The 26,346-nt window shown below is 46.5% G+C and overlaps 1 protein-coding gene across 10 annotated transcripts in view; it reads right to left on the bottom strand.

The window, feature by feature from the left end:
• Positions 1-26,346, bottom strand: part of NCOR2 (nuclear receptor corepressor 2) — a 386,637-nt gene that overhangs the window by 58,527 nt on the left and 301,764 nt on the right. For all 10 annotated transcript variants that reach the window (XM_054996728.1, XM_054996729.1, XM_054996722.1 and 7 more), the window contains 7 exons: positions 22,794-23,337; positions 14,796-14,916; positions 14,110-14,341; positions 4,455-4,619; positions 3,423-3,559; positions 490-595; positions 228-332 (listed from right to left, as the gene is read on the bottom strand). In XM_054996728.1, coding sequence (XP_054852703.1) covers positions 228-332; positions 490-595; positions 3,423-3,559; positions 4,455-4,619; positions 14,110-14,341; positions 14,796-14,916; positions 22,794-23,337 — 1,410 coding nt within the window. The remainder of the gene's footprint in view (positions 1-227; positions 333-489; positions 596-3,422; positions 3,560-4,454; positions 4,620-14,109; positions 14,342-14,795; positions 14,917-22,793; positions 23,338-26,346) is intronic.

Here is a 26,346-nt window from a genome sequence, read left to right as displayed (position 1 = left end):
CATGGCTGGCCCAGCTGCATGAGACGCCAAGTGGATGCTTGGGACAAGGAGGCTTTTCCTTAAGAGCCATCAGCAGAAACGGTTCGTGATCGCAGCAGTCCGAACCAGGATCCTGCGTGGAGGACGTGAGAGAGCAACCCTCGGACTGCGCACATCTGCTTGAGCCACAGTGTTTTTGGTAACGCTGGAAGGGATCCCTTTCAGGACGCAGAATACAAATGTCTTACCTCTAAGGACTGAGCTCTCCTGCGATGTCTGCACCACCAAGTTTTCAGGCTGACTAGCGTGGCTCCGAGGAGAGAGCTGCTCCTGCTTCACACCCGGGAAAGGCACTGCAAAACATCCCGTCCCATCATGCAACACTGTTACAGCACTGCACCAGAGGCAGGGGTCCCTGCATCCCCCTCCTCCTCCTGCCAACTGCTGCTCTCGAGCCCAATTGTGTGGTGCCACCCAAGTAAACAGAACAGAAAGTATGTTGTGTCTTACCCAACTTCTTGGGGTCCATCGTTAAAGGAAGACCCATGGTGATTGAGCCAATGGGAACTTTTGCATGCTCGGAGCTGAATGGAGTGTGGAGTTGGAGGGGCACTCCCTAAAATGCAGAGCACAGATGGATGTTATAGACAATGCAAAGGTTCTGATAACTTTCCAGTTACATCTTCTGTAATGAGCAATTATGCAGCAGTTTAAGTGCGCTAGGCACTATACAGAGGTAACACAACCCCGGCCTACAACAAGCAGGTGGGCTTGATGAAGGATGAAAGCGAGAACAGGAAACCTACAGCTCTGGAAATGAGAAGACTTCCCCAGTGTGGTATGAATGGCACTCTCAGTTTGTAATTGAATATCATTGTTGGAACAGCAACTAATACAAGGCCGTTTGGGCACAACAATATAGAGAAGTGACAGCACAGTGTCTCCGTATCTGCTACGTAAATGTCTTATTTCAAATGGGAAGTCAGAACTTGATGTTACTCTTTGTATTTTTTCCTATCTCAATGGAAGATATGGTCAAGGATCCCTCTACTGTACTGGGCATGCACACCGATATGGAACACAGAATTCAGCTCTTTACAGCAAGAAAAGAAAATGGATAGACACAGACAGGTATCTTGGCCCTTCCTTTTTTTTATATCTCTGCTTCTCAAATCCTACAATTTTCAGATGCTTGAAGATCTCTTTCTCTCTATGATGAACCCACCCATCCTCTCTCACTATCCCTATGCATGGAACTCAGTCCTGGAATAAGTACATAGGTACCATCGCCCTTCAAATTCTTCTTCAAAACCCACCTGTCTCATATAGCTTGTCCTTTGGTCATGAAGATATGAATTAAATCACAATGTACTCTAGTTATACACGTGTGTTCTGGTGAACTTTGCACGAACTTTTATGTTGTTTGTTAGCAGGTTGTGTAAAACACAGCTGTTCCTTTTATCTTTTGACAACCAATTAAAAGTAGTTAGGCAACAGTAGATTAATGATTCTTTAATTGCTAGAATAAAAAAGGTAAAGGTAGTCCCTTGTGCAAGCACGGAGTCATTACTGACGCACGGGGGCCACGTCGCATCACAATGTTTTCTTGGCAGACTTTTTGTTACGGGGTGGTTTGCCATTGCCTTCCCCAGTCATCTACACTTTACTCCCAGGAAACTGGGTACTCATTTTACCGACCTCGGAAGGATGGAAGGCTGAGTCAACCTTGAGCTGGCTACCTGAACCCGGCTTCCGTCAGGATCGAACTCAGATCGTGAGCGGAGCTTGGGCTGTAGTACTGTAGCTTACCACTCTGCGCCACGGGGCTCTTACAATTGCTAGAATGGACCATTAATAATCTGCTCATTTAACTTTTTTGACGACTTGTAAAGATCTATGGAGTTTATCATGCAGGTGCACAATAACGTCACATTTGGATCTAGCAGAATGTCATGACTGAAAATCTGAAGGATCAGCTAAATATTTTTATCTTATTGTCACATGTAAAAAAATCTGAGAGATGTCTAGCACATGTAAATTAGTATAAAATATGTCACCCAGATCACAAAAATAGGGTTTTGAGGAAGGAAATGCAGAAGACTTAAGGGGGAAATCTCTGTGCGTCTATGGGATCTCCAATGCATTTCACAGTAGACTGAGATGATCTGATCTTGAATCATTCATAGATTTAACGGAGAAATGTTAAGAGATTTATTTTCACTTGCATGCATATGCTCATCACTTATTGGAGTCATTTTATTATGCCTTTATACTTTAGTATAATGCTTAATTAAAAGAGTTTAGAGTTTAAAGAAAAACTCTAGTCTCTGTGTGTATTGATAGGGAAGAGCTAAATAAGAACTCACAGAAATTATCTGTACTTAGCAACAAGTTCTTTAAAGAAAGAACTCAGTCTTTAGACTAGGGTTGCCAGGCCCCCTCAACCTCCTGGCAGGGGACAGGGGCCCGGCACTTACCTTTGGGGAGACGGGGGTGCGGAGCGTGGGTGTGCGCCCCCACAGGCGCGATGACGTCACTTCATCGCGCGGCCCCTGGGCAGGCCCGTTTTCAGGTGCTGCGGAGTGATCCTGCACTCCGCAGCACTGGAAATGGGCCGTTCTGCTGAGGATCGGGCCTGTTTTTGAGGCGCTGCGGAGCGCAGGAGTGTTCCTGCACTCTGCAGCGCCTCAAATGTGCCTGATCCACGGCAGAACGGGCCCGTTTTGGGTGCTGCGGAGCGCAGGAACACTCCTGTGCGCCTCAAAATGGGCCCAATCTGCAGCAGAACAGGCCCGTTTTGGGGTGCTGTGGAGCGCAGGAGCACTGAAAACGGGCCCAGTTTGCCTTGGATCGGGCCTGTTTTGAGCGCTGCAGAGTGCAGGAGTGCTCCCGTGCTCCACAGCTGCCTCGATCTGGGCCAAAATGGGCCCGATGCCGGCGGCTGCAGCACACAGGAGCGCGCTGCGCCGCGGGAGCGGGGGATCCCCCACCCGAACCGGGGGTCTGGGATACCTACTTTAGACCTTGTTTGAAGCTCTTCTGAGCTGTTCGGAATTTGGCATATAAAATCTCCGAACTGGAAGATTTAAAAGCTTTAAAGAGAAGAGACTATTCATTACACTCTTAAGTTTCATTCCTGCTGTCACTACTGTTTGACTAATTGAGGTTTCCCACACCACAGCTCTCTCCTCTCCTTCTGTTGCTTTCTCTGTTGGCTGTTTGATTTTGTAAGCTCCTTGAGGGCATGGATCTATTTTTCCATGTGTGACTCTGTAAAGGTGCTATGCGCACTGATGGTGCTTCACCAACAGACAGTTTTACCCATTCTTCCCTTTGATCCATCCAGTCTCGGGAATCTAAAGCACTTAGATGGCAAGAAAAAGCATTCTATCAAAAGTGGCATTTTCCATGCACCCTCCACACTTTTATGTCTGTACTTTTACCTGGGCAACAGAGCCAAGGGGTCTTTCAAGAACAGAGGGGTGTTTGGTGGAAATGAGAGGAGGAGGGTTGGAGATGGCTGGCAATCTTTGGAGTCCCGGCCGAGAACTTTCATGCACATTCAAGGGGACGGGGTGACCTGTGTACAGAAAAGCAAGAGATTTAAGAGCTTTTGTAAGTTTTCATTTGCCACATACAGGAGATGGGTGAATTGTCTCCAGCTGTCATCGAGGGGTTCTAAGGGGTGGACAGCTTGTAAACCCCCAAGCCAAAAGCAGGCCAGCAGACATGTATGGGTCTCCAAAAGTCTCCTGGGTTTCACCTTGGACAGCAAATAACCAGGTTGGGATGGGCAAACACCTGGCTGGCGACAAACACAAACTACAATGTGCTGGCAGAGATCTTTCTCTGCCTGAGACATTGAAGGTTTCAGGCAGACAAACAAACAAACAAACAAACAAACAAACAAACAAACAAACAAACAACGAACAAACAAACAAACAAACAAACAAACAAACAAACAAGACCTTGAAGGTCTCAGGCAGACAAACGAACGAACGAACAAACAAACAAACAAGACCTTGAAGGTCTCAGGCAGACAAACAAACGAATGAACGAACAAACAGCGCTGAACTAGACAGGACAGCGGTCCAATCTGGAACACAATGGTATGCTATGTTCACGTGGCTAGTGTCTCATCTTCAGTTTAGAGTTAGAACTTCGCAAGCTGGTTACAGCCCTGGTGCTAGCTGCCCACCTTAACATCAACGATAGTTCCTACAAACTTTTCTGCTGTTCTACCCTGGTTTCACAGCTCTGCATAATCTTCCCACTGCTGGTGCTCTGTGAGGCCACAGAGGTCTCCCTTACCTAGCGTTAAATCGCCAGCATTGGTCGGGCAAGATGCTTCAGAGAAAAAAATATTACATCCAAGGCCTCCAATGGAAGTTTACAGCTGTGACTGCTATCAGCCCACCTTCACGTATTCACACATGCTAGCACATGCACATGCGAAGTGAACCACACTGGCTCACCTGGGGGGTTATACTGAAAGACATGGGGCTCAGTATGCGGAGAGGTTCTGATCACATCCCGTGATGGCCCTTGGTAGGGATGCACTGGTGGCCAGCAGGTCGTGATGGCAGGCTCTCCACCCAGCTTTTGTCCCTCTGGAAGGGAGGTGAAATGCATCGGCTTCTCTGCAAGACGAAACAAAAAAAGTAAAACAGTTTTCATTCAATGCAATTACCTTTCACGGTATACAAAGATCTAAGACAGCAAACAAGTCACTATAAAATTACATAAAATATCAGAAGTCAATATATTTATATTATACAAAACTTGTATGAATCTTAAGCACACCCACTAAAAACTCTGCAACCACTTTAGAGATCGCTGTACCATTATCCTTTAACAGAAAACGACAAAAGGATAAATTGTCCTGGTGTTCAATACGTTTTGGCAACCTCTCAAACAGCATTCTCCGCAACTTATCATATAAATGGCATTCCAAAATTATATGCTGGATGGTATCTGGGCAGTTGGCTCCACACAAACAATGTCTTTCTGAAAAGGGGGCTCGCTGGTATCTCCCCTGAAGGACACTGGAGGGAAAGGCATTTAGTCTGGCCAACATAAAGGCCCTACGACAGCCTGGGGTATCAAGATCATAAAAGTACTGCGAAATTCTGCCAACATACGTAGTCAATCCTAATACATCTGAGGAGCAAACAAAAGGTTGGGCTGGAAATAACTTCGTTTGCTCCCAATCTAGTAGACGCTGCTTAACACCATTCAGGATATAGGCCTCATCAGACATAAATAAGTCCTCCACTGCTAGTCCCATATACTTAAGTTTACTCAGTATTCCCACTAACCATGCCCAGGAATACTGATCCCTTTTCAAATAGGTTAAAAGACTAGAAGGCTCGGCTCTAAAATAAATTTTGAGCCAAAATTTAAAGGTAGTGTCTCAATCAAAGATTGACCCAATTCCGCACACAAAGCAAAATAAGAAACACAATTTTGGAACAGTTTTCGTTAAAAAGGAACTGGTGGGGAAGTTGTTTTGCTTATTCCAACTCCCCTTCTTGCAAGCCAGCCGCCAAGAAAGCAATTTGTATTTGGAGAGAGGAGGCCCAGCCTTACATCCCTGATTAGTGACAACTCTCACTCATTGGCCTGATGTGAATCACCATCCTGTTTCAGACGCGCATGATCGGCACTTGGTGACTGTGGGATCAAGGCGTTATCTCTGGGCATGCAACAATTTGCAATGGAGTCTTGGACTGATGCTCTGTGGTAGAGCATCAGGTCTACATGCAGAAGGTCTCAGGTTCAATTTCATGCATCACCCGTTAAAGGTCTCTGTACCTGAAACCTTGGAGAGCCGATGACAGTCAGAATGATCTAACACGTTACCTTTCTACCCAATGGGGACTCCCAAGAAGCTTCCACAGTTTTCCTCTCCCTTTTATTATCACAGCCACCCTGTGAGCCCCGTTTGCCTGAGAGCACGGGACTGGCCCAAGGTTATCGAGCAAGCCTCCCAGGGAAGAGTGCCAGAGGAGTTAACCGTGTTCGCCTGTAGTGGCAAAACGGCAGAGTGGAGATTAGAACCGGGTTCTCCCAAATCCCAGTCTCTCTCTCTAGCCACTACATCAGGCTAGTTTGGCCATTGACAGACCAACGGTCTGACCCAGTAAAAACCAGATTCACATATTCACACACGCAGTTATGAAGTATAGAGAAGTAAGTTTCAAGTGGGTAGCCGTGTTGGTCTGCAACCGAAGGGCAAAATCCAGGCCCCATAGCACCTTAAAACCAACTAGATTTCCAAAGTATGAACTTTCAAGAGTCAAAGCTCCCTTCCTCAGATATGAGGAGTGGAAAAAGAAAGCAGTTTTTATAATGCAGGCTGAGGGTGGAAGGGGTATTGAAATTTAGAGTGTCTGGATGCTAGTTTAATAATAAATTGTAATAAATAAGTGATGCCCTTGCGTGTATGAACCAGACTATTCTCTCTCAACCTAGCCAATCTCACAATACCCTTTGGAGGGCAAAAGTATGTTGAAATGTATTGACATTTGTTTACTTAGACTGTATTGAGTTAAAACATTTCCATGTTACTCTTCTGTAAACTCAAAAAAGTACAACAATTGCACAATGGGAACATACAAGACTTCATAGAACAGGTGAGATCTTGCAGTAAATATTCTCCCTCGGGCCTCCATCGCCCTCACTGGATTGCACAGTCAACAGAACCCACTGCCCTTATCTGGACTGTTGTATGGGTTCATGCAAGTAATAAAACAGTGATGATTGCATTCTACAGGAATTGTTATCTTTCCGCCAGGCCTGTAAGACAGAGATGTCCCACCAGGCATATGATGGTTGAGGTGGGTGAGCCATGAAACCAGCCTCCTACCACAGGGGGGAGGGTCCTACCCGCGTTCTGTTAACATCTAGTAGTTGGCCATCCAGCCCGACGGATTGCTGTTATTGTTGGGACGTGCAATATGTGTGCCGTTGTCTTTTAGAAATTGTATTGCTGTATTTTATTGATTTCTATCTGGTTAAATTGATGTGCTCATGTTACCTATATATGTTGTATTCTGCTCTGAGCCCATTTGTGGGGAGAGCGGATTACAACAACAACAACAACAACAACAACAACAACAACAACAACAACAACTAGGAAGACTGAAGCATCTGCTGAGCCTAAGCCCACAGAATTTTTTACTATCCTCTCCATCCAAAAGAACCAACTTTCACAAAACTTCCTTGCATGGTTGCCTGAAATAAATTCTAACTCACCACAGGTGAGTGGAGGCAACATCAAGAGAAGGCCTCGGCCTCTACGCCCCATTGTTGGCCCAACAGAGTAATTGGTTGGCCACTGTGTGAGTGGGGATGCTGGACAAGATGGACTACAGATCTGATCTAGCAGGGCTCTTTATATATTCTTAGATTACTAGGCAAATTGTTATTTTTATGTGCCTGCATAGGTGGGGCAGAGTCTGAACTAGACTTATCCTTAAAACTAGGTTTCCTTAGGCCACATTCACACAAACAGTGATTCATACACTCTTAATTCCTGTGCTATTCTCACTCCAAGAGGAACTGAAGTGATGAAGGAGCAGGGATATGGATTCTCCTTTTCAAACAAGAGCCTATACCCTACTCCCGAAGTGGTTTGTTCTTGAGGAACGTTATCAGTGTAGGGCCTGCTCCAAAACTTCATCCCTGGAAGCAAGAACTGCTTCCTCACAAAGCCACAAGACGGAGGAGAACTTAGCAATGTACGGCTTTGCGGAACACAATCCTCTTTGCAGGAAATCCTTCAGTGCAGACAGCGTCCATATATTTCTTCCCGACTAACCCACACAGGCATATCCAGGGGTCATTTCGTAGAAAAAGAACTGGAAGAACTCATTAGCATAACTCATTAGCATATGCCACGCCTCTTGCCATCACCAGAAGTGTCATTAGTATAACTGATTTGCATATGCCACACCCCGACGTCACCTATTCTGGCTGTTTTGGACCCAATCCTGGCCATTCAGGGCCAAAATTGGGCCCAAAATGGCAAAAAGGGGCTGAAAAGGGCCCCAAAATGGTCAGGATCAGGCCGCTGCTGAGCGGGAGAGCGATCCACCACCCGTCAGAGGCCCAATCCAGGCCATTTCGGCCCCAATCCAGGCCGAAACGGGCCCAAAATAGCCGAGTCAGGTGGGCGGAGCCACCTGACATGTGACCTCTTAGGGGAACTGCCGGAACTGCGTTCCCCCTTGAAACAAGCCCTGGGCATATCTGTTTGCTTTGTTCATGCAAATGCAGCCTTACCAAGCCTTCCTAAACCAAGAAACAAAGACTGTTCAACACTTCCCGCATTCAGCTAACTGAAAAGGCAGCCGGGGCAGGGGGCTCACCAGCAGGACCCTTGCCCTAAACTCTAAGACAAAGAGAGCGAACAGGGCTGCTAAGAACTGGATTCTGCTCAAGCAGTTCTCTAGGAGATGTGGGGGGGGGGAGATACTCCTCTGGCCCTTTGGGCTGGCAATGGCGTATTGTAAGTAGGTAGGATGGTAATGTTCCATTCACTCTGGTCACAGCAACCCCCCCCCCCCCCCCGGGACACAGAAGGGGTCAGGCTGGAGCTCCTGCTTGCCCAGTAATTGCTGCTCCTCTGTACTGGGGTCTCCCTCACATTGTAGAGAACCTAGCAACTAAATCCTGCTTTTTACAATTGAAGAGGCAGAACACGTTTTTTATCTGCATCCTCAGAAGACAGCACGAAAGCAGGTGAGAGACACACCTGCATCAAAAGAGTGCATCTTACAGGCAGACAGCGATGTGGCTGCTTCTCGCTAGCACAGCTCATGCATCTTTTCCCCTTGCAATTCCCCACACTCCACCCAGGCAACAGACCACGATGCTCCTCTGGTTGCACTCTCCTTGCGTCTCCCACAGGGACAGGTGAGGTGACGCACAAGCTTGGATACAGGAACTCCATCCTTCTACTGTGCTTTGCCAGGGAAGATCTACGCAAATCGAAGGAGGATTCATCTGCTACTCAAAGCAGGGGGTGAATAAATAATACAACTTCTGCAAGCAACCCTTTAGAGAAGCTCGGTTATGTCCTTGTGAATGGCACGTGCACAAGGCCTGCTTGCTAGCTTCAGCCCAGATTGTGCAAAGTAGAAATTGATGCCATCAACACGCTACTAAAGAAAAGCTGGGCTTTTATTTCCTATCTCTCTCAGAAACGAAACGAGCGCAGACAAGCCCTAGCTTCTTAATCCAGTCGAAAGTCCTGGATAAAACGCTTAACATTTACATAGCATTTGAGAGTATTCAAAGCACTGTAGAAAGATTATTGCCCGTAATCCTCACAATAGTTCTGCCACGGCAACTCTCCCTGTAGTGGGGTGTGTGTGTGTTCAGAGGTCTTCAGCTCATTCATCAAGACTCTCAGGTGACTTCCTGCCACATGCTTGCAGTTCAATGGGTCTGAGAGCTAAACTACAAGAGACAAATTACACGAGGATGTTCACGTGAATGGAGTCGCAATGTTAGCTGGGAAGCTGAGTTTTAGAACAGATCAGAAGGCTTTGTCAATTTCACCTCTCTTCAGAGCCACAAAGATTGCTCCTCAGAGGGTTTGTCTATTTCCTCTTTGCCTCCAGAATGCTCTGTCAGCTTCACCTCCCCTTCTAGGAAGCAAAGAGGAAATAAACAAACCCTCTGAGGAGCCATCTTTGTGGCTCTGGAGGGGAAACTGACAGAGCCTTCCAATCTGTCTTTTAAAACACGGCTTCCTGTTTAACATTTGTGATTCTCTTCATGTGAGCGTCCTTGTGCAATTTGTCTCTTGTAATTTAGCTTTGATGCTGCCTATTGGAATTAAAGGTGGGTTCTATGTCTGGAAAGGTTGAAGATTATTTATATAATAAGTTAACGGTCCAGATGAAATTTGAGTTCTCCAAACTCTCTGCTCACATTCTTGGGCTACTTCACTATGGCAGGCGTCACGGATACCACAAATAACATGTAGGCTCATGCTTCTTGATCCTCTTCTTCCTTAACATAGGTGAACACACCATCACATATCTTTGCTGCTTCCTTTGTCCATGTTCAGATGAACTAAATGTCTGCAAGTGTTGGAAATCTTTCCGGGTTTGTTTAGTTTAGAATTTTAGAAGTTTGCTTCTCAACATGTCTCTTTTCTCTCCCTCAACCACCCACAGTTTCTCATTTTTAAAATTTATTTATTAAATTCAGGGCTTTTTTCCAGCTGGAACGCAATGGAACGGAGTTCCGGAACATCTTGAAAATGGTCACATGGCTGGTGGCCCCGCCCCCTGGTCTCCAGACAGAGGGGAGTTTAGATTGCCCTCCACACCGCCAAGCGGTGCAGAGGGCAATCTAAACTCCCCTCTGTCTGGAGATCAGGGGGTGAGACCACCAGCCATGTGACCATTTTCTCCGAGGGCAACCCACTGAGTTCCACCACCTCTTTTCCCAGAAAAAAAGCCCTGATTAAATTTATTGTCTGATCTCCTTGCAAGCAGGCTCAGAGTGGATCTCATCAGTTTAAAAGACATCAAATAAAACCGGTAGCATAAAAAACAGATACAATTTACAGATTCACCCCCAGCAGCGCATATTGCACAGTTCTGTATACAGCTGTTTCTTATTTCCTCTATAGTTTTAATTTGCTGAATTTTATGAACATTGTGAAGTGCTTTAGGGACTCCAGTGAAAAAGGTGTGTGGGGGGTGGTAATGGTGGGGGCACACAATCTAATGTATAAATAAGTGTGACGGCACATGGGCTAGTTAAAACTTTTTGTGGTCTAGTAACTTTTGTGAACTTGTTTTCATGGCTGCAGAAAGAAGACTCCTTCCCCCCAATGTACTCTGTGTCAGCCCCCAGCCCCACAAATACTATGCCAAGAAGAAACCCGCTTTTGTATCCTGACCACATAACGCAAATCAGATTGGAATATATCTGTGTGTTTTGCATAATTTAACTATTCTGATGCTAACCGTGGGAGAAGGCTACACAACAGAGTAGATTCTCTTGTAAAAATCATTTTGAAACAGTAACTCCACCTCTTCCAAACTGGGGCAGGGGGGCAATTTATGTACTGTACTGTGAACATATAAAAAATGTCTTATGCAGAGTTGGACGGTTGATCCGTCTAACTCGGTATTGTCTACTCTGGCTGGCAACGCTCTCCAAGGTCTCAGGCAGAGAAACGTCTTCTCCAACACCTACTGCTTGAGATCCCTAGACAGACTGTAGAGGTGAGGGACTGAATCTGGGGCCTTCAACATGCAAAGCAGGTACTCCACCACTCCATTATGATATCTCTGAACTCTGTTAAGCACACTGGCTACTGCCTTCTCCTCCAAGGCCACGTGTATCAGAAGCACGTAAATTTGTGATGGATCTCTAGCCTTCTGTCAAGGCAGACCCAAAAAAGATGTGCTGTTTGTATCTGGAAAACTAATCCATCCCCACCTAGGAACAAAACCCTTTGAAGCTGAGAATGCAGCAGCTTCATTTGTGGTTCTTCCCCCCGCCCCCCGCCCCCGCCCCCCGCCCCCGTTCCCCACCCCCAACATACATTAAAGGGGGGCCATAATTCAGAGGTCTTTTGATAAAACAGCACTTATCCCCAGAAGGAGGGTTACTATTACCGTCCATCATGCCCCTGAAATTGGATCGAGGGAGACAAGAAGTTTGCACAATCTGTCATCCAAATGAATGCTCTTGGCTTTCAGCTGGCCCTGGAAAGGCCAAGCTGAAGGAGTGACTGAATCAATAGGAAACATATTGCTAGCTTTAAAGCTGCCAAGCCAACCTCCTCCCCACCAATCCACACCCCTCTTCTCCCCCAGCTGCCCTTTAACTGCAGCTTTGCATAAGGAAGGGAGGAAAAAATCCTGGAACCCATTTGTGTGAAGCAAGACAGCCACATGGGCAAAGCCCCTAAACCTGGAAAATGCCTTTGTAACCCGAGGAATAGGAGCTGGTATGAATTCTTTCACTGGAATGGCTCCAAGCCAGTAAAAGCCAAGCCAAAAGACCTGCGAGATAGGGAACGCCTCACACGAGACGCGACACACAGTGGTGAGACTTGGCTGCAAAGCCGTATGGAGGATTTGGGGCTGCGATGTGGTACCAGCTGCAGAATCAACTCCGCCGAGCGTGATTTCCTTTGATTTGCCTTGAGCAGGGCAGAAGGGAGAAAGGCGCCCCCCCCCTCCAAATCCAAGTAATTGGAATAATCACTTGTGTGGCTTGCAACAATTGCCTCTCTGCTAAGAAAGCCCGGGAATTGCTCCTTTTCTAGTCTTAACAATTATACAGCTTGGAACTGAACAAGTTCCATCCTACCATGCCCAGCCAATTTTTTAAGTACTGCAAATTCAGTACTGAAGAAATGAAAATTCTGCAATCGGTGTGTGTGTGTGTGGGGGGGGGGATCATGGAAATTAACCACTTTCATTTGTCTTGCTTTCAAGACTCATTCTCTTTTTCCCGACTAAATCTGGAATCGTTCCACCAACTACTGGAGGCCTGCAAGGAGCAAATGAAAAGGAAGCTGAGGACAATCGCAACAAATAGACAAGGGGTCAGACAGCCCAGACAAATAAGTCTCACCTTCTAATTGTTAAGAGTACATTTTAATCAGTTGTTTCTCCTGCACATATCCTGTGGAAACTTGGGACTGCATTCAATCATCACGGCAAACTTTAATTAGATTAGGCTCCAGTTCACCGAGACATTCGCGTACTATTGCCTGGTCGAACCAGAGTTCGTTTCCCTCCCACAAGCCTCAGTTTTAAACTGGAATACTGATGATTAAAACCCTGGCTTTTGTGCGCGTGGAGAATAAATGCCGCTCTGCCCGGGCACCTGCATTCAGACGTCACAGCAACTTGCAGTGTAATCAAACTGGGAAGTGTTCAATCAATCTCAGCACATGAGAAGAGGAAGAGGGAGGCAAGTCGGGCTCTGCAAACAGCCTGTGAGAGAGTCTGATGGCTACCTAAAGCTCTGCAGAATTAGGGTTTGCCAGAACCCCTAAATGCAGCCTTGATGCAGTTTATCCCTGTGGGGGGATCACAGATCAGTGATCCAACTCTGGGCGTTATTGCAGGAAAGTTTTTGTTCAAAAAGGAATTAACTTTGCTGCACTATCCATATCTTGCTGTCCAGAAGCAGCCCTCCCCAACTGCAGGGACGAATGAAGACCCCAGCCTGGTACTTCATGTGGCAGGAGGTGCCGACTCACAAGTTATTCTTGTGTTCCTCTGTGATGGTGAAAATGCACCCCTTGAACACGCGGCAGAGGAACGTTCAGGTGGAGGAGGAGGAATGATGCTCATCCCTCCTCAACTCTGAAAAGCAGGAATACGTTCTTTGAAATCCTGTCGTGTCACCTCTGGATTCTGAGAGTTTCTTTCATGAATCACAGGGGCTAGAAACTTAAGTGCATATCTGTGTGTGCATGTACACAGAGAGAAAAAAAAGAGGTCCCACTACTGGTGCTAGGACTTCACGTTCTTGTAAGAGAGGGCAAAGGCAGGGATTAAGTAGTTTGGAAATATATGTGCCATGAAGTGGTGAGTGGACTTTTAAACATGCATTAGGAGATTCCCAACCTGTCCTGCATTTCAGCTCTTCAAGCATTCGACTATCAATACGACGGAGGCACAGGACGGAGAGGGAAGCTGCAAATTGCCCATTAGGTGCCCAAGCTGCTTCCACTGTGGATGCAGAGGAGAATCTTTTACAGGAAGTCTTGCCCTTCCAGTCAGGGCATTAGCATTGATTGTCCAAGAAATAATGGCTCCATCTGAGCACTAAAAGCCTTCCTCGTGCCGGCGAGGTGGAGGAAAGTGGCTCGCCCCGTGGCCCTGGCCCTTCTCCAGGCCCTCTTGCCCCTTTCCAAAGGCAACTGCAGGGACATTAATAAAAGTGATCTCTTGGCTTTCAGCATCCGATCCAGGCCGAGCAAGGCACAATGTTCCCTCTAATTAGCCATGCCTCTCTGACTCTGCTGAGAGAGACTTTTCAAAGGGCTCTCGAGGTTGGGGCGGGAGGCGCACCCCCTCCTGCAATCATCGCCGCTCCCCTGCCGCCGCCACCAGACTCAAACACTCTCTCACTCACCTTCTTTGTCGAGCGCCGTGGGGCTCTTGCTCTGGGCCTCGGGGCTGCTGCTGAGTGGAGACTCCTTTTCAGCCGGCTGCTGCGGCTGAGCTTCCTTACTCGGCGCTGAGTCCTCCCGAGCAGACTCATGGGCTTTAGTGATTTGCTGCTGGTAAAGGGCCAACGCGTGATGAGGCACCTGAGGCTTCGTGCTTCCGCTCTGCAATGTTCCCTCCAGCAAACCATCCGAAATCTGCAGGGAGAGGAGGAGAGAAGCGGGCTAGGTTATGCCACTTGCAGCTGGTGTGCGCGCACACACACATGTGTACACACACACACACACACACACACACACACACACACACACACACGAGCATCCAGAAAGACGGGATTCCAGCTCCCTTGCAGCAAGCTTTTTAAGAGCCATTTAGTCCCCCACTGAGTCTGCTTTTCCCATTTGAGGGAACAAACAAGACACTTGGAAGACACGGCGCACTGAGTGCCGTGCCAAAAACACCGGGTGTCCTGTAGAATAGCAGGTGTCCCTCTTTTTTTTTGGCTTGGGACAAACTAACAATTGTTTCAGGAAGCAGAAAAACCCGCATACTCCCGTAGAGGGGCGACGTCGCGTAGAAGCCAACCCAAAGAGGTTTCAAATGCCCGGGAGCAAAAACGCTTTGCAGCTCGGTTTGGGACACGCTACTCACAATGGGTGGGATGGCAGCAGCTCTTTGCTTCAACTGCTTCAAGTCCAGCGGCTTTTGAGGGGAGGAGTTCGGCCGGGCGTCATGGGTAGTGTTGAGGAGGCTGGGCCGGGGGGACAACAATCTGCATGGAAAGACGGACACCGAGTTAAGAAAAGCCATTGCAAACGTTGATGGACTGCATAAAGGGGGCTTCTCTTGCCAGCGCTATACACATGAGGTCACAGAGTGCTGTCACACCTGAGATTCGTTGCTGTTAATCAAAGAAGATACAAAGGTAAGTGAGAGCCAGTGTGCGGTCATGGTTCCAGCATCCAGATACAACCAAGGAGGCCTGGATCCATGTCCCATTTTGCTATGAAACCAAGTAGGTAACCCCGGGCCAGTCACACTCACTCGCACCTTAACTTACCTCACAAGGTTGTTGAGAGGATAAAATTGGGGGAGAAGGGTCCATGCCCTCACCCCCAGATCAAACGAAGAAATTCACAAGCAGAATATTAGGTTCTGCATAGATACAGAGGAGTTATCCGTGTTAGTCTGTAGCTGCAAAATAGTAAAGAGTCCAGTAACACCTTTAAGACTAACCAACTTTACTGTAGCATAAACTTCGTCAGAAGCATTGTCAGCTTTTGAGAACCACAGCTCTCTTCATCAGATACATCTGACAAAGACAGCCGTGGTTCTTGAAAGCGTATGTAGCAATAAAGCTGGATAGTCTTAAAGGTGCTACTGGACTCTTTGCAAGGTGCTACATAGAAAGTGCTTGCACGGCAAGTGATTTCAAGCAAACAAGCTAAGCTGAATACGCACTGCAGGAAGAGGTGGACGAGCCCTAATGGCGCTAGCCGACAGCCCCTGAAGGAAAACTTCTTTCCACGAGAAGTGCTCTGTCAGACGGTAAGCCCAATCAAAGGCAAGTCATTCCAAATCCCTACCCCACCACAAATCCAGTTTTGCCCTGCTTGCCTTCAATGCTGTGAACCTGAAAAAGAGTTGGGGCTGATGGGAGCCGATTATTAACTAAACAAATCCTCACTCTGTTCTCCGTGACAAGTTATGTAGCAAAGAAAAGAGAGAGGAGGCTCAGATCTGGCTTGGGGAGACATAAGGCAGGAGAGGAAACAGGCAAGAAACATCTGTCTTGGTTAATTACAGCAGAAGAGTGTGGAGGTCAAGGGCGCTGAAACAGTCTTAAAGTTAAGAAAAGGCTTTACAATATGGGAAGGGGAGAACTGGGTCAGTCCCCTTGTATCGGGGCTCAACAAATCCCAGGCGCCAGGGTGTCATGGCATCTAGAAATTTCATTGTGGTTTGCCAGGCTCCAGGTGGGACTGTAGATCTCCTAGAATTACAGCTGATCTACAGACTACTGAGATCAGTTCCCCTCGAGAAAATGGCTGCTTTGGAGGTTGGACTCTATGGCATTATATCACGCTGAGGTCCCTCGCCTTGCCAAACTCTGCTCTCACCAGGCTCTACTTCCAAATCTCCAGGAATTTCCCAACCCTCAGCGGTCCACCCTAGTGCCTAGTATTGTCACCAGTCACTTATTATAAGTGCCTTTTGATAATAATCAGTAGGAGTACAATTATTTTTTTATTTTACTTATGTCATTTATAGTCCACCTTTCTCACGGAGACTCAAAGCGGACTACACAGTGTGAGATTAGTACTGTCAATATCAAGGACATTTCCATAAACAATGCCACAGGGTAAAGAAATATAAGTTTATAAAGCTTATTTAGATGAGGGACAGAGGTTAGCTTTTTGCTGTGATGACGGCCAAGGTTACCCCATATTTATTTGTACACTACAAATGCTTTTGTTATAGCTTTAAAAAAAGATGACAAGCAACTGTGAAGAGTTTAGGATTAGGTTTTGTGGTAGTAATAATTTAGAAAGTACAACCATTAAAATATAAAACCGTGAAGGCTGAAAAATAAGGCTGGCTCTTAAATTTTTAGGACGGCTCCTAAAGCCAAAGCAAATTTGTCAAGGCCTGCCTTTTGTGATCAGCTGCCAAATCAGCTCAACACAGCTCTCTCGCTCAGCTACACTCCAACTGCCTGCCAAAGACAAAAATGAATAAATGGCTCACAGATGTGTGCTGGATGCCCTTTTGCACCACCCGTCTCACACCAAAACACAGAGGAGTTAGCCGTGTTAGTCTGTAGTTGCAAAATAGCAAAGAACACCTTTAGCATAAGCTTTTGAGAACCACAGCTTTCTTTGTCAGATGCATCATCAGCTTTCGAGAACCACAGCTCTCTTCTTCAGATGCATCGTCAGCTTTCGAGAGCCACAGCTCTCTTCGTCAGATGCACTGTCAGCTTTCAAGAGCCACAGCTCTCTTCGTCAGATGCATTACCAGCTTTCGAGAGCTACATGCATCATCAGCTTTTGAGAGCCACAGCTCTCTTCGTCAGATGCATCATCAGCTTTCGAGAGCCACAGCACTCTTCGTCAGATGCTCTCTTCATCAGATGCATTCTCGAAAGCTTATGCTACAATAAAGTCTTAAAGGTGCTACTAGACTCTTTACTATTTTGCACCAAAACACGTGTATCATTACCCCAAATGCCCATCATGGTAATAGGACAGGGCATATAGAAACAGAGGGATAGATTACTGTACACACAACTGGGCCAGGGTGCATCCCCTACAGAAATAAGAGCTATGCTGCCTGTTTTCCCAGTGCAGTAAATGGCAATCATTCATTCGTCTGGGAGAAAGACAACCAGGGCAATGAAGGTGGTGCTAAGCCTTCCCCCTTTCCCTCTGGTGTGACCCCAGCTACAATCCCCCCCTCCCCCGGTCTGCATAGACCTATGCTCTGAATATGTTTCTTGATCGCTCCAGAGAAGAAAACGGGCTAGTCAATAGATAAGCCAGACAAAATCAATATTATTTGGCAAAGGTAATTAGTAGGGCAAGGGCTGTGGGTCGGTGGCAGAGCATCTGCCTGACATGCAAAAGACCTCAAGCTCAATCTCGTTTAAACAGTACTATCCTAAGAATACTTTCCTGGAAGTCCTATTGAATAGACCTGAGTAGGATTCTAAGTAGACTTGGGCCGTTTCCACACAGCTTACCTTTTGCCGGAACACAGCGTGTTCTCGTGCAAAATCGCGCGATAACCATGTCTTCCTGGCGCGATTTCGCCCTGCTTTGGATTGCACTGAAAATGCATTAGGTAGTAAGTGAAGCGAAAGGCATCCACCTGAGACCCTAGAAAGCTACGGCCAGTCTGAACAGACAATACTGACCTTAATGGACCAAGAGTCTGATTCAGTATAAGGTAGCTTCATGTGCAGGGAGGGGGCTGTGGCTCCCCCCCCCGCCCATAAATAAATATGCAACCAGCACTTTTTCTGTGAGCTGAGGACAGACTCTGTGGGTATCAGATACTATCTGCTGGTGAATGCAACTCCCCTGGGGGTGGGGTGGGAGGGAATTGTCCACAAAAACATGTGCCTAGTTGTGGTCACATGAGGTTGATTCCTCAGAGCAGCACAGCAACTTCTCACAGCCCCTCTTTCAAAGAGCCGAGAAGCGGTGCGGGGAGGTTTATTCTCAGAACAGATTTCGGCTCCCTAGGAAGGAACTCTCAGATGGCATCCTGGCGTCTCAGGTGTATCCAGGGCTGAAGACCGTGTGGGTTTTTTGTTCATTTTCTGCCCGTTACCAGGCGATATCTTCCAGACAGATTTGGAGACACGGCAGGGAAGGGATCAACAAGGCAGATACAGATTTTATTCCCTTCACGTGGCCAGGCCACGCTTGTTTGTCTGCCTGAACACGGAGTGACCTTGAAATTTATAGGCAGTGAAATAACTAGTGAAAATAAACCAGGAGGAGGATGTGAGCCAGGCTTTAAAACTAACTAGTAGTTAAGGAGAGGTAACCTGAGAAGAAACTGGGAGAGGTACACTTAAGGGGTCTGAGAGACGGAAGGATCCTGACCTACCTCCAGTCTTTAACGTTAGGGAGCAGCCTCAACTAGAGAGCCACCTGAAACCTGCGAGCGCTTCTGCCTGGCTCTCAAAGGTCTGAAGCCCTTTCCATTGCCTCAGTAAGACCTGTCACCTGTTTGGCTCAAATCCTTGCTTGAGTAGCATCATTTGCATGGTTACTGCTACTGACACTTTCTCTTTCCTACGTTGGTTTATTCATACAATGAAAATATCTCCGTTTGTAGGAGCAGAGCTGCTAGATCAAAAAAAGACTCTTTCCTTACCCTCTGCTTTCAAGGAGTGGGATAACCAACTGAGTGTCGGGTAATTTGTTTAGCACTGAAGATCCTATCAGAGCTCTTCAACTTTCTGAGATCTTCTTGCTCCAGGAAGCCAAAAGGATGTCTCTTTTTGAAAAATGGATGCTCAGGTTTCTTTCAGTACAGCTCATCCTACACTGGCAACACTTAAGACCTGATTCACACATGCAAGAGAATGAAGTATCAAGGCCATGGGATGGTAGATCATACCACTTCAGACGGCAGGCATGGATTTCCAGCTCTGAATGTTCTTTTGTGGAGGAAAACTCCCTGCAAACAGAAAACCGCTACAGTGGGGAGAAAGGTTTTTCCCTCCTCACTTTGTTTTGCTGGTTTTCTACTTGCCGTGAATTTTGAACACCGAGAAGCATTCTAAAATGTGGACTTGGGAGCTGCTGTCTGAAGCGGCGCAGCCCATCCTACCAGCTCGGATATCTGCCACTACATTCTCCCAAGTCCACGCTCCTCATAGTCCGTAACCTGGAGAAGGGGGGGGCATTCTCTTCTGGGGAACAAGGACACCCACACGAGGTTTTGGGAGTTGATGGAGGAGGATAAGAAGCGCTGACTCGCCTACTCGTAACAGGTACAACTAGCAAGGTTGCTGTCCCCGGAGGCTTTAAGCTACCTGGTGAAGAAGATACGGTTTCTGCTTGGCACTCTCGCTCATTCTTACCATCGAACATACTGAATTCTCCCTTAGCTATGAACTGGCAATAGTTAACTTATGTCTGCGTGGGCCGGCCTCGTGTGCTCATTTATATTTAGCATGACCTAGCGCTGAACTTTCATTCCCAGCTCTGCCAACAACCCTTATAAAATATATATGTAAAGATAATTATCTTTGGGGACTACTTTTTAAAAAAAAAAAAACTAGGAAGAGTTAAAAGTTGCTATTATCTTTGCTCTGGCTTGGCAACAGCCAATGAGACTTACAGAACGATGGAAGGAAGCGCACCATTCCTCCAAGCTATGCTTTAGTCTCACCCCCCCCCCTCGTCCGGTCCACAGCAGAGCTCAAACAGGGACGCTTGTGCTGCCTTTGGGATCAGGCTTCACGCTTGTTTTCTAATTGCTGCTGAAAAGTACAGAAAACGGGGGATATGGGTTGGCAGTTGGGTCCCACCACTGAGCCACACAACGGAACATGTTTATCAAAGACCATTAGCTGTGGCCACTAGATGGAACCTTTATGGTTAGACGTGATTCCGCACAGGTTGGATAATCCTCTTTATAGATCATTTGGAATGGATTTTTTTGTGTGTGGAACGAAAAATCCACCTCAAACGACTGATAAAGTGCATTGAAAGTGCATTATCCAACGTGTGCGGAATCAGCCAGAGGATACAAAGGGCTTGGGGTAGATCAAGGAGGGTCTGTGCCCTGCTTATGGGTTTCTCAGAGGTATCTGGCTGGACTTCATCCAGCCAAATAACTCTAGAAAAAAGGACGCTGGACAAAGTGGACCCTTGGTCTGATCCAGGACATTTTTCCTTATGTGTACTGCCCATCCTCACTGTTCATACATTCATGACTTGTGGTTTCTCTTACTCGTAGCCCACAAGCTGATCATGTAACAACACAGCCTCCAACCTTTTCCTCCCATCGCACCATCATCGTAATTGTTATATTATTACATTTTGTGGGAAATCTGATTTTTTTCTTTTTACTACTAGTAGAACCTTGCCTCCCAATATTTACACCCAGCTCACGTTGAGAGGTAGAAGAGCAGAAGACCAGAAGCCACAGAGCCAAAGTGGCTTCTTACAGAAACTAACCAGACTGGAATCCCCAAAAGGCGGTCCCCTGCACGGGGGGGGGGGGGGGGTCCGAGAGGTTGGTGGCCTCCACTAACTGCAGAGTGATTCAGCACGTTTGTGTCATTTATTTTTTCAAAGTTCCTCTCTGTAGTTGTCTCTGTATAGTCGTAAGTCCTAGAAGACGTTCCCCAGCCCCTTAAGGAGAGGCCTAAGAGCTACTAACCCCACTGGCAACTTTGAAAACGCACTCTTCTTTACCATTTGTTTCATATCTGGCTGGCTTCCACCAGAAGGAACAATTTGTGACCCCGATGAACCTGAGCGCTTGTGTTTTTCCCTCCCCCCTGCAAGAATGGTCGACCCCACTGCGTGATGAACGGCTGTACATGAGTATGGATCCAAGAGGCACTTAATGAAATTGACCGAGGCTGTGCACTAGACCACAAATCACCTGTCACCCAGAGAAAGCAGACTGTTGTCCTCATCAAGAACAGGCCACTGGTACGGGACGTGACCGTATTGCGGCATATGACCTCCTTTAACCCCTGACAATGGGCATCGATCCCAAACAGTCTAAGCACCAGGGCCCATAAAGCTGCCCTTTCAATTACCATCACTGGCAACACAACACTCAAAAGAGGCAGGGCACTACAAATCATTCAGCAGGTGCAAAACCCACCGAGGACAGTAAAAGTCGGCCTTATTTTTAAGCCACTGGTCTGAGGAATAGTGCCCATCCACAGGATTCTTCCTGCTGCCAAGGAAGATGCGCCTGCCGTCCCGCGGGTGTTCAGGAAGCCACATTCTGCCCTTTCTCTGGCCACAAACGCAGCCTGGCCTCCTAGCAGCAAAATGCAGAGCTCGTCTCCACATAACTCAGGATGCGAAGACTCTAGCCCTGGTTCGCGTGGTGGAGGGAAAAACCTCACGTGCGTCCCTAGCATTTCCTTCCCACAGTTCCACTCACCCCCTTGCCAAAAATAATTTCCAAATTATTTGAAAGCCTGAATAGTGTGAGACAAAAGTATGCAGATCTAAGCAACACAGACACTACTATTCAGGGGCCATTTCGTAGAAAAAGAACTGGAGGAACTCATTAGCATAACGCATTAGCATAACTCATTAGCATATGCCATGCCTCTTGCCATCACCAGAAGTGTGTCATTAGTATAACTCATTTGCATATGCCACACCCCCTGACGCCACCTATTCTGGCTGTTTTGGACCCAATCCTGGCCATTCAGGGCCGAAATTGGGCCCAAAATGGCAAAACGGAGCTGAAAATGGCTGAAAAGGGGCCCAAAATGGTCAGGATCGGGCTGCTGATGAGCGGGAGAGTGATCCACCACCCATCAGAGGCCCGATCCAGGCCATTTCGGGCCCCAATCCAGGCCAAAACAGGCCCAAAACGGCCGAGAGGTGGCCGGGGCCACCTGACATGTGACCTCTTTGGGGAACTGCTGGAACTGCGTTTCTGTGCGTTCCCCCTCGAAATGAGCCCTGGTACGATTTATGTAGAACTACATAATTGGAATGTTTCTGGCCAAAGACATTTCTGGAAGATAGAAGCAGAATCTTACAAAGCCCCAGTTATAAACTGATACAGAACTACCTGCCTTGTCCGGTCCCCCAGCCCCGCCCCCAGCATAAACCCCATTTCAATGGCAGTTTTGATCCATAAAGTCATACATCTGAAATCCCTCCACCTGCCATCAGCGGTCAGGTACTGCCGCTCCCCCTAAATCAGCCTTTATCCAGTGCTGGAAAAACATTTTCAAATATCCCAAGACCAATATTGACATTTTAGGTGCCCAGGTAACCAACAGCACAATCCTAAACAGCATAACTCGGTTTAGGATTGCACTGTCAGTAACGGGGAGTTTTATGATGTGTATCTGACTGCACGGGAATCCTAGCCCACTGCAAGGTTTTTCTCGCTGCTGCCCGTGCCCTGCTCCTCGCTTACTTGTTTTTGTCCGGAGCATCATGTTCGTCCATCTCGTCTGCGCTGCACGTGGCGCTGGAGTCACTGTCAGGATTGGCCCCTCCCGTTTTCCCAGTTTTGTGGTTCTCCTTTTCAGGTTTGGGTGCCCCCTCGCTCCCCACTGGCACATTGTTGCCGTTGTGGTTCTCCTCCGTTTGCTTGTTGTTCGCCTTATCCTCTTCCTGGAAGTCCTCCCCTTCCTCCATTTTGATGTCGCCCTGGTTTGGCTCTGGGCTCTTGGGCTTTTCCTCTGGCTCCTCGGTTTTCACCACATCGACCACTGGTTCCTCCTGTGGCTTCTCTTCGCTGCTGGCCGGCTCTGTAGAGGCCTCCTCGGGCAACTGGGTGGTAGGGGGTGTGGGAGTTGCTGCCGGTGAATTTGTGGCCTCCTCCATCTTGACAGCAGGTGGCTCTTCCGCATCATTCCTGGTTTCAGGGGTTGGTTTGGGCCCATTTTCTGCATTTTCTTTGGCTTCAGGTCTTGGAGAGGGAAGACTCTCTGTGTCGGAGCTGTTATTTACTGCAGCTGGAATTAAATTAAAAAAAAACACTCTAAAGATTTTCCATTTATATGGCTTGGTATCATTTATCATGCACAAAATACCGGGCCAGAGAAGGCCTCTCCCAGAACCTTCAAAAAGATTTGATTTTACTGCAGAGTGAATGGAGAATGCATTATTTAGTGCTGGATAATTAAGCCCAGACAAAAACATTACTGTTTATTTCTAAGTACTGACTTTCTACCACTGTCTTTCTAGCATGTTGTCTGTGCTGTCTACAAACTAAATATGGAGTACTGCAATGCCAGAAACTTGACAATGTCCCTAAACTTCTTAGTTCCATTTTAAAATTTTTAATGTGCCCTAAGCTGTTTTTCATTGTAAATATACTGTTTGAAATAGATTTCCAATACACTTCCTTTTGAAGTGGTCATTCAAAAAACAAATGAAGTAAATCAAACGTAAGCAGAACCTTTCCTGTATAATGTAGTTTGGAATTACTTGAGAATTCCCATGACTTAAAAATAAATGCAGGGTGCAGTTTTAATAGTACGAGAAACAATTTGCTGGGCAAGTTATTTAGAAAGGACTAAATTCATCAGTGTGTCATTCATAAAGTCACACTTCCAATCTATGTTAATGAATCCAGAATAAACTATCCCCCCTGTCTTGCCCTGTGATCACATTCACTTTATTTTTTAAATTCCATTTATATCCTGCCTTTCTCCCCAACGGGGGCACAACGTGGCTTATGTTATTTTCCTCTCCTCCATTTTATCCGCACAACTACCCTGTGAGGTAGGTTAGGCTAAGCATCTGGGACTGCTCTAAGGTCATCCAGCAAGCTTCCATGGCAAAGGCTGCTTCCACACACATTGGATAATGCACTTTCAATGCTCTTTAGTGATCATTTGGAACTGGGTTTTCATGTGTGAAACAAAAAATCCACTTCCAAAGGATTGCTAAAGTGCATTGAAAGTGCATTATCCAATGTGTGTGGAATTGAACCTGGATCTCCCAGATCCTAGTCCAAAATTCTACCCATTACATCGCACTGGCTCTCAGTAGATCAAATTTTAGAAAGTCACTAATTTTAATCCCCACTTTATCTGCAAGCAAGATTTTGGGGGGGGGGATCTGCATTTTTCCAATGCTGTCCCCAAGGGATTGCTAACAAGCAGTCTCTGGCTGTCATCACTGCCTGAAGCAGTATTTTCTGGTCCCAGGCAATCTAATGAACCCAGGTGTGGTAAAGGGTTTCCTGATGGTTTCAGTAGTAAGGAAAACAAAACTGTTTTTTAAAGGTGTGTGTGTGTGTGTGTGTGTGTGCATGCATATATGTTCTTGTGTTGCATCTTAAAGCAGCTGGTACAGTGTGCCAAGCGCTGAGCATCTCACAACGAATGAGTCTTTACTTCTAAACGGTGTTGACTTTTATTAACCACTATTTGCCTATTTCAAATATTTCCCTGCTCTCAGCACAGAGGCTGCCAAATGGGCTTCCTTTCACAATCAGTAAAGCTGTAAAAACAACAGCAACAAAACAACAATTACTGAGCTTGACCCACTGTTGGTAAAGGGGTTGGGTTGTATATTTTGAGCCAGTGGAGCACATGAAATAGTGTGGTTTGGTGGTTCTGGGAATGGAAATTCCTGGAGATTTTGCGAATGGAGACTGGAGAAGGTGGGATTTAGATTTAATGCCATAGAGTCCACCCTTCAAAGCAGCCATTTTCTCCAGGGGAACTGATCTTTGTTGGCTGGAGATCAGTTGTAATTCTGGTAGCTCTCCAGCCACCACCTGGAGGCTAGCAACCCTAGGTCTCTCTCAGCTTCTTTCCTCGCAGGACTGTTGTAACGATAAAAAGGAAGGGGGGACTTCTTATATATGCCATCCTGGGCTCCTTAGGAAAAAGCGAGGAGAAAAATGTGACAGACAGGTTACATTTCAAAAACATATTAAAAAGGGTCTACTCTCTGTTTAACAGTACTGATTGTGACTGTCAAACACTGCTAAAGAAGGCCTTTATTTATTAATTTAGAGCATTTCTCCCATACCTGTCACCTACTATTGATACCTCAGGGCACTTTGTCTTGACAGTGGCTTCGCCCCATCTAATTTTTTTTTACCCAAGTTATCTGTAGAAAGAAGGGTATCCAATATTCATAACATATTTCCTGATCCCCTTTGAACGGTTGGGATTTCAAACTTTGAAAATAAGATGCACGGGTTTGAAGTCAGGCAGGTAGAGACCACCTGCTTATTTTGATTCCCCAAAACTTGTTTAGGAAAAAAAAAAATAAACCAAAATGTCCCCACAACATCCTCCACCCTCTCTCTCTCTCTCTCTCTCTCTCTCTCTCTCATTTTCTTTAAACTTCATCCAGGCTGTTCTAAGGAATCTTCCTCGGTTCTGCCTAGAGAGCAAGGTCTTTCCCGTTTTTTTAAAGCAAGAAAAACAATTCAGCCTCGCATTTCTGAGGGTTGCCAAAAAAACCCCTCCCAAATCAGTCCATCTGTGAAGAAATCAAGAGCGCCTCCCTGCTAAAAATGTTTCTTTTGAAAAAAACATTGCACTCAAAGCGAAGAGAAACGCAGGGTCATGGTCAATAAGAATAAAAGAACAACTCCTCCATCCCTTTCCAATCCTAACAGAGTTTCAGGGCAGGTTAATCATTAAAAGATCAGAATTGTCTAGAAACTCAAATGTTCTCCTAAAATGGAAGTGCAGATCATTCCAAACACAAACCTTTGCGGGGGAAGGGACCCGTTGCACATTTGCCTTTTTTAAAACAAAAATTACCTCACAGTTGGACAGTGAACATGCGGTATATTATTCAAGGCCTGGACGACAGAAATTCTGCTCAGGAGCAAAGTTAAATTGTCTCTGTGTGTATCTGCCTTTTATCTTACAAGCTACGCGGCTGTGTGAAGTGGCCCTCAAAATTTATTCATTGCTTTTGCATGCCGTCTTTTAGCCAAAAAGCCCTTCCCCCTGCTCTGCCCTGCACAGCTAATAATAAAATTGAAAATT

The sequence above is a fragment of the Eublepharis macularius genome, chromosome 13 (assembly GCF_028583425.1).
Source record: "Eublepharis macularius isolate TG4126 chromosome 13, MPM_Emac_v1.0, whole genome shotgun sequence".
NCBI lineage: Eukaryota > Metazoa > Chordata > Lepidosauria > Squamata > Eublepharidae > Eublepharis > Eublepharis macularius.
The sequence above is the reverse complement of the archived record's forward strand: the minus strand, read 5'-3'. Positions and strand labels throughout refer to the sequence as shown.